This window comes from Vulpes vulpes, chromosome 9 (genome assembly GCF_048418805.1).
Source record: "Vulpes vulpes isolate BD-2025 chromosome 9, VulVul3, whole genome shotgun sequence".
NCBI lineage: Eukaryota > Metazoa > Chordata > Mammalia > Carnivora > Canidae > Vulpes > Vulpes vulpes.
This window is the reverse complement of record NC_132788.1, coordinates 17,486,311-17,497,118: the sequence shown is the minus strand read 5'-3', so window position 1 is coordinate 17,497,118 and position 10,808 is coordinate 17,486,311. Positions and strand designations below refer to the sequence as shown.

The 10,808-nt window shown below is 54.7% G+C and overlaps 1 protein-coding gene across 1 annotated transcript; it reads right to left on the bottom strand.

The window, feature by feature from the left end:
* Positions 1 to 916: 916 nt before the first annotated feature.
* On the bottom strand, positions 917 to 9,991 carry R3HCC1 (R3H domain and coiled-coil containing 1). The gene is made up of 9 exons (XM_072722101.1): positions 9,909 to 9,991; positions 9,203 to 9,284; positions 8,800 to 8,927; positions 8,277 to 8,414; positions 6,501 to 7,095; positions 5,339 to 5,511; positions 3,622 to 3,692; positions 2,144 to 2,239; positions 917 to 1,238 (listed from the first exon to the last, which is right to left on the bottom strand). Exons 1-9 carry the CDS (start codon positions 9,989 to 9,991, stop codon positions 1,102 to 1,104), a joined length of 1,503 nt encoding a protein of 500 aa, XP_072578202.1. The 3' UTR covers positions 917 to 1,101.
* Between the last annotated feature and the right edge of the window lie 817 nt (positions 9,992 to 10,808).

Genomic DNA, 10,808 nt, shown 5'->3' with positions numbered 1-10,808 from the left:
CGCATCTGTCGTTCATTTGGGCCTTGGCCCCCCCAACCCTGAGCAGCAGAGCTCCCAGGGACGGTTGGCCGGGAGGGAGCCTTGGCATCCACTCTCAGCTTCCGGCCACAGAGAGGGGTTCCGGGCCGCCTTCAGGACCCACCACAAAGCCCCAACTCCTGCCCTCTGGCAGCAGCGGTCTAAGATCACAAAAATTCAAGTCCTGACCTTTCTTGAACTCTTGTTTTTAGTGAGTTTTCGGGGGGGGGGGGCACAGCAGCTGTGTGGAGGCATCTAGAGTTAACCCATCTTAGGAGGGTCCCATGAGGCCGGTGCCTGAGCCAGGCAGCACAGGGGCAGATCTTCCCAGCGCAGTCAGGGTAGGCAGCCAGGGCTAGCCACTCTCACCCCGGCACAGGAGCTCCAGCTCGTATCAAGAGCATACTGCCCCCAGCAAACTGGAAGGATCCAGAGCACCAGAGAGGGCTGGCTTGGCACCAGTTCCTCCCACACCACAAACAGGAGTGACCTAGACCCTGTCCCCACAGATGCCCTTGTCCTGTGTGGGAGCCAAATTCAGCGGCCCCTTCAGGTTTTGCCTCTATGGCTTTGTTCATGGTTACAGAACTGTGCAACAAACCCTCTGTGACCCACACCAGCAAGGAAGGCTAGGACCAGTTCAAAGGGTCGGTGCCATCCACACTGGGCACATGGCAACAGGTTAGGATGCCCGACTTGTTAGAGGAGACTGAGCAGGTGTCACACAACAGGTGCAATCCCCCCGCCCCCGCCCCAGCTGGGTAAACACTGGGCAAAAATGCCTTTGAGGCCCTGCTGGGATCCTCCAGGCCAATCTAGACCCCCCTTTCTTCAGCAGCCCCAGGTCTAAAATGGGAAACCAACAGCACCCCCTAGTGTTCCTTCGCAGACCATCTCATTTTGAACCAACTTTCAAATTTTTATTTTTTCTCAACTTCTGGAACTAGATCAAACTAAAGCCCACCACGGCCCACAGGGACACCCTAACAAACAGTACAGGGCTATTCTAGTGTCAGGAAAGGCTAGTGGTGTTGGGGCACCAGTCTAGTCCTTGGGGGTGCCAATCCAGGCTTGCTGGGCCCCTCAGGGCCTCAGGGAGGTAGGAGACTCAACCGCAGGTCGCTCTTTCTTCTTGTGTTGGAGCCCCAGGGCCCGGGCCACCAGCCTCCTGGCCACCGCTGTATTGGTCTGCGGTCTCACCTTCGCCAGACGCAGGAGCTCTAAAAGAAAGCCCCATGGATGAGGACCTGAGTTCAAGGCTATGGCCACCACTCTTCCCGGCGACAGCAGCCTAGAGGCCATGTGAGCCAACCTCTAAGGCCCAGCTGTGCCCACAGCATGGCCACATGCCCATGGGGTCCTCGCTTAATCCTGCCACCCCTGCATCTTCCCTGTCTGGGCCACCTGGGAGAAAATCAAGTCAAGATGGGACACCTGGAGCTTCTGGACTGACCAGATACTGTCCTCAAGCCTGGGCAAAGGCTACATGGGCCACAGGAGCAGTGGATGGCCCCAGTGGGCCTCTACTGGGCCAGTCTTGCCAGCCACTTTGCCACCACAGAAACTGGCCTCTAAAATCCCTCATCATGATTTCAGGAGGGAGAAGAGGAAAAAGGAGGAGCTCTCATTTATCTGGCATCTTCTACACGCCCCCCCATTGCTCCAGGCAGGTCTGCCGGGCTGTTTTAGTCACCCCTCCAGTTTACCCTGTATAATCTGTTTATTTTACAGAGAAAGGAACTGGCTGACAGACCTTTTCCTTAAGGTGAACTTAAATAAGTGACAGAAGCAGGCTCACAATCAGGGCTGACCCCAAGATCCAAGCTCTTCTTGCCCCACTGTAAAATATGGTTTCCATGGTCCTACAGGAAAGACCATGCTTTTCCCTGAGCAACAGCCATAAGAGGGAAGCACAGGAGGGCAAGCCCAGAACAGAGCAGCTGGCTAACAGCTCTCCCTGAGGGGGCCCCTCTTCCTGGGCACCCCCGGCTCCTGGGGTGTGCCCAGTGGGCCTCAGACAGAGAGCTAAAGGACAAGGAATGAATTGGAGGGAAGGCCCCACCTTGCCCAACCAAACACTTGCCCACTCACAGCCTTCCCATCAGGACACAAGTGGCTTCCTTACTTGGCCTCTGCAAGGCTTTCAGCTTTGACTGCTTGGTTCCTTGCGTGAGGGGCCGGATCTTGAGCATAGGAAACTCCTTGGTCAGGGCTTCAGCAGCTACGAAAAGAAAACAGATCTGGAGCCATCCCTTTCTCTCCTGGTGAAGCGTCCCGTCAGGGCCAAGGAATGCATGTATCACCCCAAACTGATAGAGCCCCTTTTTGTACCCATTTAAAGCTCAGGGACATGGCTGCCCTGACAACACTGCCATCAGTTGGCCTCACCCACCCCCAGAGCCCCCGCAAGCTGCACAGGGCCCCTGTGCTCTCAGATGAGAAGCCTGTGCAGAGCCTGGCATCCGTGCTCCACCCCGGGCCCATTAGGAGCCATAGCAGCGAGGCTGTGTCAGTGAAAGCAGGCTGCCACCTTCAAAAGCCCAGGAGCTCCAGATAAACTCTATCCCTTCCCCTACTCAAGACCCTCCCGGTGGATGCCCTCACTGCCCAGAGTTCTGCTGCACTCTGCCCACAGAATACTTGGGCTACAGCACGTCAGACATGGCACGCCAGAGCGGCAGTGCAAGCCACCCCTTTACACACAAGGAAGCTGAGGCCGGACGGGACCTGCTCCTCACACATCGCTTGGGAACGCCCAGGAGGCAGCCGCGGCCACGCTGCACCCAGTGCTCATTGTTTCGATGCACCCTGTGGCCATCACCCTGCCCGCCCACAGTCAGTTACTTCTTTGGGGCAGCAGCAGCCCCCAGGCCCCAGTCCTGCTCCCTCAACACCTCGGGCTCTCCTGAGAACTGGGCTAACAGCAGCTACAGCCTCTCCCTGCTCTGGTGTTCAGAAGCTTGTGGTTGTGAAAAGCCCAGCTAAAGGGGTCAGGAGTCTTGAAAAACACACCAAAGTGAGCAGCAGGGGGAGGCAGGGCAGCTTGGGAAAGTGGCCGAGAGGGGGAAGGTGCACTGCAGTTACTGCCACCCGCCTGGCTGACGTCCCCAGACTCGATACTGAGACCCTCCGTCACCTTGAACAGACCACTTACATTCTTGGAACCTCAGTCTCCCCACCTGTAAAATAGAAGTTATCTGACCATCTGACCTACTTCCTGAGGCTGCTATGAAAGCTGGGTAAAAACGCATCTTTTTTTTAAAAAAAAAAACAAACCATATGAAATTGCCAGTATTTAAAGGCTTTTTACCTATAAAAAGAGCACATTCATATGATTTCATTTAACACGTGGAAGCACCCAGAGCTCAGCCTGTAACATGTTCTCAGTAAACATCACCTGAATCTGAAACCTCTGACCTGAACAGGAAAGAGTGTGAGCTGGCCTGGCCAGCGCCTACTCTGCTGCCTCTGATTTCTGGACTGGGCCGGCTGGGCGTGGCTACCAGTCCACCTGCACAGGTGAGCCTGCACCCTAGACATGGGTGATCCTTCCCTTGTCAATGGCAGTCAGAGAAAGGGCCGAGCCCACCATGAACTGCATACCTGAGGCCAGGCAGGGAAAGACACCGAGCGCGTGTGTGTCATCAACCCATTGAATCTTGAGACCCTTCTCTCTGTGCCAGGGAAGAGGAGACAGAGTGAGTACAATAGCAAGGGGCGAAACCCTTTCTGCAAAAGGCGTCCCCTCCCACCTTCAATCCTCCAACACTATGGGCCCAAGACAAGCTCCTATCTCCCCTGGGAAAGAGACAGCCCCTTGCAGCAAACTTTCTCAAAGACGGTTAGCTTCAGAAAGGCAAGTATCACCCCTGTTAATCGGGTGGGTACCAGATTCCTAGAACTGAGGAAGACAGGACTCAAAAGAGCTCGAAGAACACGGTGCCAAGGGTGAAGGAGAATGCACACAGCTACCACCACAGTGAGGACAAGGGCATCCAAGGTGGCTATAAAAGGGTTTATGTACTGGGGATAGGGGAGCAGAACCTAAAAGAAGGAGGTCAGTGCTACTGCTTCTGATCAGCTTTCTTCTACTGCTCAAGAAGGCCACACTGAGTCTGGGGCTGATAAGAGGCCAGAAGCAGTTTCTCTATGGGCACTGCTCACGCCAGCTGAAGAAGTCACAGGTGCCCCACTTTGGCCATGCCTTTAGGGAGTGAGAGCAGATGAGTGTGCTGCACCAAGCTACCCCTTCAGCCTTCCTCAGGCTCAGAGAGGCAAGGGAGGGCAGTTTGGGAAGCAGTCAGAAAACAAGGCCAAGAAAAAAAGGATTTCTATTTTTTTCCCCCAAGGATTTTTATTTTACTTATTTGAGAACGAGTGAGTAGCGGGGAGGGGCAGAGGGAGAGGGAGACAGAGTCCCAAGCAGACCCCACACTGAGTGCAGAGCCTGACTTGGGGCTTGATCTCAACACTCCGAGATCATGACTTGTGCTGAAACCAAGAGTCAGGCACCTAATCAACTACACCATGCAGACACCCTGAGAAAGGGATTTTTAAAAGAGTTAGCAGGAGGGGCACCTGTCAGTGGAGCATGTGATCTTGCTTTCAGGATTGTGGGTTTGAGCCCCATGTTGGATGTAGAAACTTAAAACTTAAAAAAAAAAAAAAAGAGAGAGAGAGAGAGAGACTAAACAGGAAAAGAGAAAGGAAGCTGGAGAAAGGAAAATGAGCATGAGAGAAAAAAGAAAAACAGAAAGAAAAGAAAAAAAGAGAGAAAATCAGAGAAAAGACTGGAGTTAGATCCAAGAAATTTGGGGAAGCAGAAGTCTTTGCTTGCAACATACTCTCCTGGTGCCCATCTCCACACTGACTCTGCTCTAGCTCACTGCACAAACAGTTCTTGCACAGAAAGAGGCCTCAGTCTGTAGACTGACTGACTGACTGGGTGGCCAGGACATAGAGCAAGGCAGGAGGCAGTGGGGTTCCTGGGTCATGCATCCCAGCAGGGGGCCTGGCTCCTGGCAGACATGTGGGTACGCAGGGGGCAGGATGGAGAGCTGCTGCTGAGTGCCAGAGGACCAGATCCAGGGCTGCTGCACATGCCCACCACTAAAAACCCAGCTCTTTTCTTCTGTACAGTAGTGGCCAGCAGGAATATGTAGCCCAGAGCAACCACATCCACTTTCTGCCCTTCTTTCCAGATAGCTTGATACTGTGGGACGGGCAGGCAAGTGTCCCCAACCACAAAGTGATGGCCTCGCTCCTCTCCAGGGGCGAGCACCCACCTCCCCTGCCTCCCAGAAGCCTCATGAGCACTCACTGGAACTCGGAAAATGCTGCCAGCAGATCCTCAGTCTTAAGTGTGGGCGCAAAGTCATAGATCTCCACCACATGGGCAAAATCCTTCTCTCCAGGCAGCTCCTCCATGAAGGAGGACGTGTCCACATGGATCTTCTCTACCTGAATCTCCTTCTTGGTCAGGTTGTCTATTATCTGAGAGAGATCACACCCTTTAGCAAGGGGAGCTCTGACACACAGGGCTCCAAACATCTGCTTCAAAACCAGAGGCCTGCAGGCAGAAGCAGGGCTCACACGGCAGAGAGGAGAGCACCACACATGGCTTTCCACAGGAGCCACACCTGGCAGGAGTCTGGGAAAGGCAGCGTGATGGCAGGATGGGCTTGAAGGTGGAGAGGCAGGAGTTTTAGGGAAGGTAACTTACTTTTATGGAGTCCTCACTGGGTAACTGGCATTTACATGCACTATGTTTTATAGAACCCTGAAAACCATACTCCATACACCCTCTCTGCAGAGAGGAGCACTATAAATCAAAGAGCTAAGTAACTCCCCCAAAGATACATAGTAAGAGACAGAACTGGGCAAGTCCAGGATCTTTCCTCCCTTTACTAACAATGGGATGTTAAGCAAGTCTATCTGGCCTCTACTCCTCATGTACAACATAGTAATAAAAGATGCCCACCCTCCCAACCCAACACCCTAGCCACTCTGAGAGGCAGATACACAGTTCCAAGGAAATGAGATTTGTAACACAAAACTTCAGGCAGAAGAATCATTCTCATGACCAAGGCCTGTAGTCCTTAGGAAGCAATTCCACATATGCCCCCCATCTGTTACTTCGTGAAACAATGTATTATTATCTGCTTCTCAGATGGGGAAAGAGCAATTCAGAAAAACAAATGATATGCCCAGAGAGGAGCTTGTCAAACAGCTCCTGCATGGCTGCACAGGGACCCAAATCCACACATCCTGAGCCTTGTCCCCTCCACTGTCAGTCCCTGCTCCTTCGGGCAAGTCCCACTGCCCCTCCGTCTCCAAAGGGCCCCCTATCACCCAACACCCAGCCCTGCTCAGCCAGCATAGCCCCCACCCCTCCTTGCCAGGACCCTTGGTGCCCCCATCCACCCAGGAGCACACCCACCTCACTTCCGCCCTCCCTTTTCTGGGCTTAAGAGCCTCATCACCTCCTGTAGCAGCTCACTGTAATCGACCTTGGAGCAGCTGCCAGGCCCCTCCTCTTCCAACTCTTCGTCTTCCTCCTCTGCCGCCAGGCTCTTCTCCACCTCATTCCCACTCTCCTCTTCCAAGTCCAGCCGCAGACTGGACCCAAGCCGTGTGGCCATCTCCAACCCATCTCCCATCCCTGAGTGGCTCTCAGGCCGTGGGGACTCAATGCCAAGCGGGTCCAGTAGCTGCTCACTGTCACAGTGTTGGTCTGGGCCCTCTGGGTCCACAGGTGCCTGAGTCATCAACACAGGGGGGTCCGGAACAGAGTTGAGGTCCCCAGCACCAACATTCCCAGGCTCCTCCAGAAGCTCACCAGCTGGAGCGTCTTCTTTGAGCCCTGGGGTAGAGCATGGTACCCCGTCTTCTTGCCGGCGCAGTACTCGGGGCACATACAAAGCCTGGTCCGGTCTGCGTCCACGATGACCCCGGCCAGCCCGCGTCCCTCGAGGACCAGCAGGTGCTTGGTTTGAGGTGGGCCGAGGACCTCGGTACTTGCCAGGCTGAGAGGCAGGAGGGTGGCAGGAGCCAGAGAGTCCATCTGAACTGGGTGACCTGGAGCAGGAACAGGAGGTGTGATCAGAGCAGTGCATGGGCCCCAAGGACAATGGTTTACTGGAGCTACCTGCCATTCAGGCATGAGGCTCTCAAGTCAGCATTAGGCCAAAACCAAAGCCAAGATGACCCCTGAAAATACAATAGGAAGGCAATATAAAGGAGGCTGAATGCCAACTCTGAAGAAGCACAATGCAACCAGCTCTCCCTCTGGTGTCATAAATTAGAGACAGCTGAATCTTCAGTTATACACGAAGTGAAGTAATTGCATCTCGGTAACTTTGTTAGATAAATATGTAACTTTGGGGGTGCCCGGTGGCTCAGTCGGTTAAGCATGCAACTCTTGATTTCTGCTCAGGTCATGACCTCAAGGTTTTGGGATCAAGCCCCACATCAGGCTCTGTGTTGAGCATGGAGACTGCTTAAGATTTTTCTCTCTCCCTCTGCCCCTACTCTCTAATTTAAAAAAAAGAAAAGAAAGAGAGAAAGAAGAAAAAGAAAGAAGAAAGAAAGAAAGCAAGAAAGAAAAAAAGGAAAGGAAAGGAAAAAGGAAAGGAAAAGAAAAGAAAAGAAAAGAAAAGAAAAGAAAAGAAAAGAAAAGAAAAGAAAAGAAAAGAAAGAAAAGGCACCCCGGGTGGCTCAGCAGTTTAGCACCACCTTCAGCCCAGGGCATGATCCTGGAGACCTGAGATCGAGTCCCACATTGGGCTCCCTGCATGAAGCCTGCTTCTCCCTCTGCCTGTGTCTCTGCCTCTCTCTCTCTCTCTCTCTGTGTCTCTCATGAGTAAATAAATTTTAAACATCTTTTAAAAAAAGAAAAATAAGTAACTTTAAACACCAGGATCATAGTCGCTGTAAGATCTTATGAGATGCACACGGGAACAGAGATGCGTGAGGTTCAAGTGTGCTTCCCACATTCCATGGGCTCTCGGGGCAAACACTCTCACTGCCTAACCTGCTCTATCTTTCTGTCTTTCGGCCCAAGCACATACCTGAGTTTGCTGAGCGAGTCCCACATACAGTACACACCGACTGCACTGCCGAAACAGAAGGCGACGACTTTAGGCAGCTGCGGTGGGGACCTGGGAAGCAGCCTGGAGGCTGCCGGTCCTGGTTCCCGACCAGCGCACCTGCCAACCCACAAGGAGGTATGAGGGCCCCCAGAGCACCAAGATACACACCTGATATCCAAGTGGCAGATGACTGTCCTTCTCTTCCAGCCCTCCCCAACAGAGAAGCTGCTCAGAAGATCAAAATTCTCTGCTGTCCTGTGGATCAGGTACCGGAGACGACTGGAGAGTGGGGGGAAAAGAAGTACCCTGGGAAGGGACGGGAATGAGCGCTGAGCAGGGGCCTAGGGCCTGACCCCCACCAGGTCCATGCCCGGTTTGCTCCCTCTGCCCCCCTGCGTCCCTGGCCGGCTGCAAAGGACTCGGGCATAGAGGTTCCACGCGGAGGTCCTGGTGCAGGTACCGTGCCATTCCCTTCCTGGGCTGGGCCCCTGCAGCCTCCGGGTGATGCCCAGAACCGCACAGCAAAGATGTGGCTGGGAGAAGCCAGCGAGTAGGGCGCTAAACCCAGAGGCCAGGATCAGAGCCAGGGAGTAACCAGCCGCTTGGGAAGGGGGCACAGGGGGCTCGGCACGAGCCTGTCCTCCCGCACGGGCACCGTCCCCCCCCCCCCCCCCGCCCCGCCCCAGCTCACTTTGACAGCTGCTTCTGCAGCAGAAAGCGGTCCAGCTCCTCCTGGATGCGGTGCACAAAGTCATTCTCGGCGGAGGAGAGGAAGACGCCGTCCAGGCAGAGAAGGGCCAGGGTGACGGGTGGGAGAGCCTGTGGGGCAGACGGACCCCGCGGGATCAGAGCACAGACCCGGCGCCCCACCCCCACCCCGCGCAAGTGAGGAGCAGGCTCGGGGGCGGCGAAGGGATGCGCCCAGGGCTCCGGGGGGGGATGGGGGGGCGTCTCCCGGGCCTGCACGGCCAGCCCCGCGCCGCCTCGCCCTCCCCGGGGAAGCCGCGGGGCAGCCGAGGGCGCCTGCTCGGGGCTGGCCCCCAGCGAGAGCCCCGAGGGTGGCGTCCCGCCCCCGGGCCGCCCGCCGCACTCACCGCGGCCGCCCCGCCGCCGCCGCCGCCGCTCGGAGGGTCCCCGGAAGCCCGCTCGCCCCGGCGCGCCCCGGCGCCACCCGGCCTCCGCGGGGCCACAGCGCCACCGCGCGGCCCGGGGGAGGCATCGCCGAAACGGCAGAGGGGCGTGTTCCGAATTCCCCCCGCCCCCCCGCGCTTGAGAGCACACCATCTCCTAGGATTTTTTTTTAATATTTTATTTATTTATTCATGATAGAGAGAAGCAGAGATACAGGCAGAGGGAGAAGCAGGCTCCATGCAGAGAGCCCGACGCGGGACTCGATCCTGGGTCTCCAGGATCACACCCTAGGCCAAAGGCCGGCACCAAACCGCTGAGCCACCCCGGGATTCCCCCATCTCCTAGGATTAACCAAGTTCAGCGCTTTTGAGTGGCTCCTATGTCCTAGGTGGTGGGGTACCAGATTTTCTGGTCCAATGCACCCCTCCCGAAGGACCTAACAGAGGAATAAGGAGCAAGGAGGCTTGTGGGCACCAAATATTTCAGCACCTCTTGCCCATCACTGCCCTTCTGCTGCCCTCATTGATGGAATCTGCAAAGAAGTCCTGCTTGACACCAAGGGGTCGCTGACAAGATGCACTAGCCTTGTGGGTAACTGGGGGAGGTAGCCACCTGCAGGCCATCAAATGATACTACTCTGCTACATCCACAAGTAACTCCAGCACCCACCTTAATTGGAGCTTGAAATTCTTGCCATCAAACAGCTCCTGGCTATTAATATCTAGAAGACCAGAGTAGAAATCCTCAGGCATCCTACGAGGTGCTGATCGTCCTGAATCCAGAAGCTCAGAGCAAAGCAAGGCCCCAAACTAACAACATTTAAGAGATGGGACAGTCTGGAGGCACCTGCTCTGGGGTTGAGTGTCTGCCTTCGGCTCAGGTCATGATCCTGGGGTCCTGGGATCAAGTTCTGCATCGGGTCCCCACAGGGAGCTTACTTCTCCCTCTGCTTATGTCTCTCTGCCTCTCTCTGTGTGTCTCTCATGAATAAAATAAATCTTAAGAAGAATAAAAGAGAGATGGGACAGTGTGAATGTGCCCTGCAGTAGGATACTGGCAAAGGTTACAGGCACAGCATACCTCAAAAGGTGGACTAGGAGAAGAGGCCTGGGAATAGGAAAACAGAAAAATTAAGATGCATTTTTGCTTTCTCACAATTTTTTCCAGAGTATTTCTTAAGAAGATGGTGGTGTTATATCACATTTACGAAGACTATCTTTCTAGGTAGTTTGAAGAGTAAAAAGGACCTAGAATAAAGACAAAACCCAGTACAGGGAGAACTCAAGGGAGCCAAGTCACGAGTCTCTTTTCTGGGCATGGTTGTGAGGAGCTTCTGAAGGCCTGACAGATTTCTGCCCTCATCCTGGAGGGGCTTGCAGTCCCTGAGGGAGCAGAGGATGGGAGGGTGACAGGAACAACAAAAGACACCCTTTGGGTTTCTGACCCCACCAGCCCCACCCACCGCCTTAGAGGCTTCAGTGAAGTGAGAGCAGGCCTGGAGAGAATGCTGAGTGGCCACATGATGGCACTGTTTCTCTGACCAGGCTTCCTTGCCTGGGAGGTACCTGG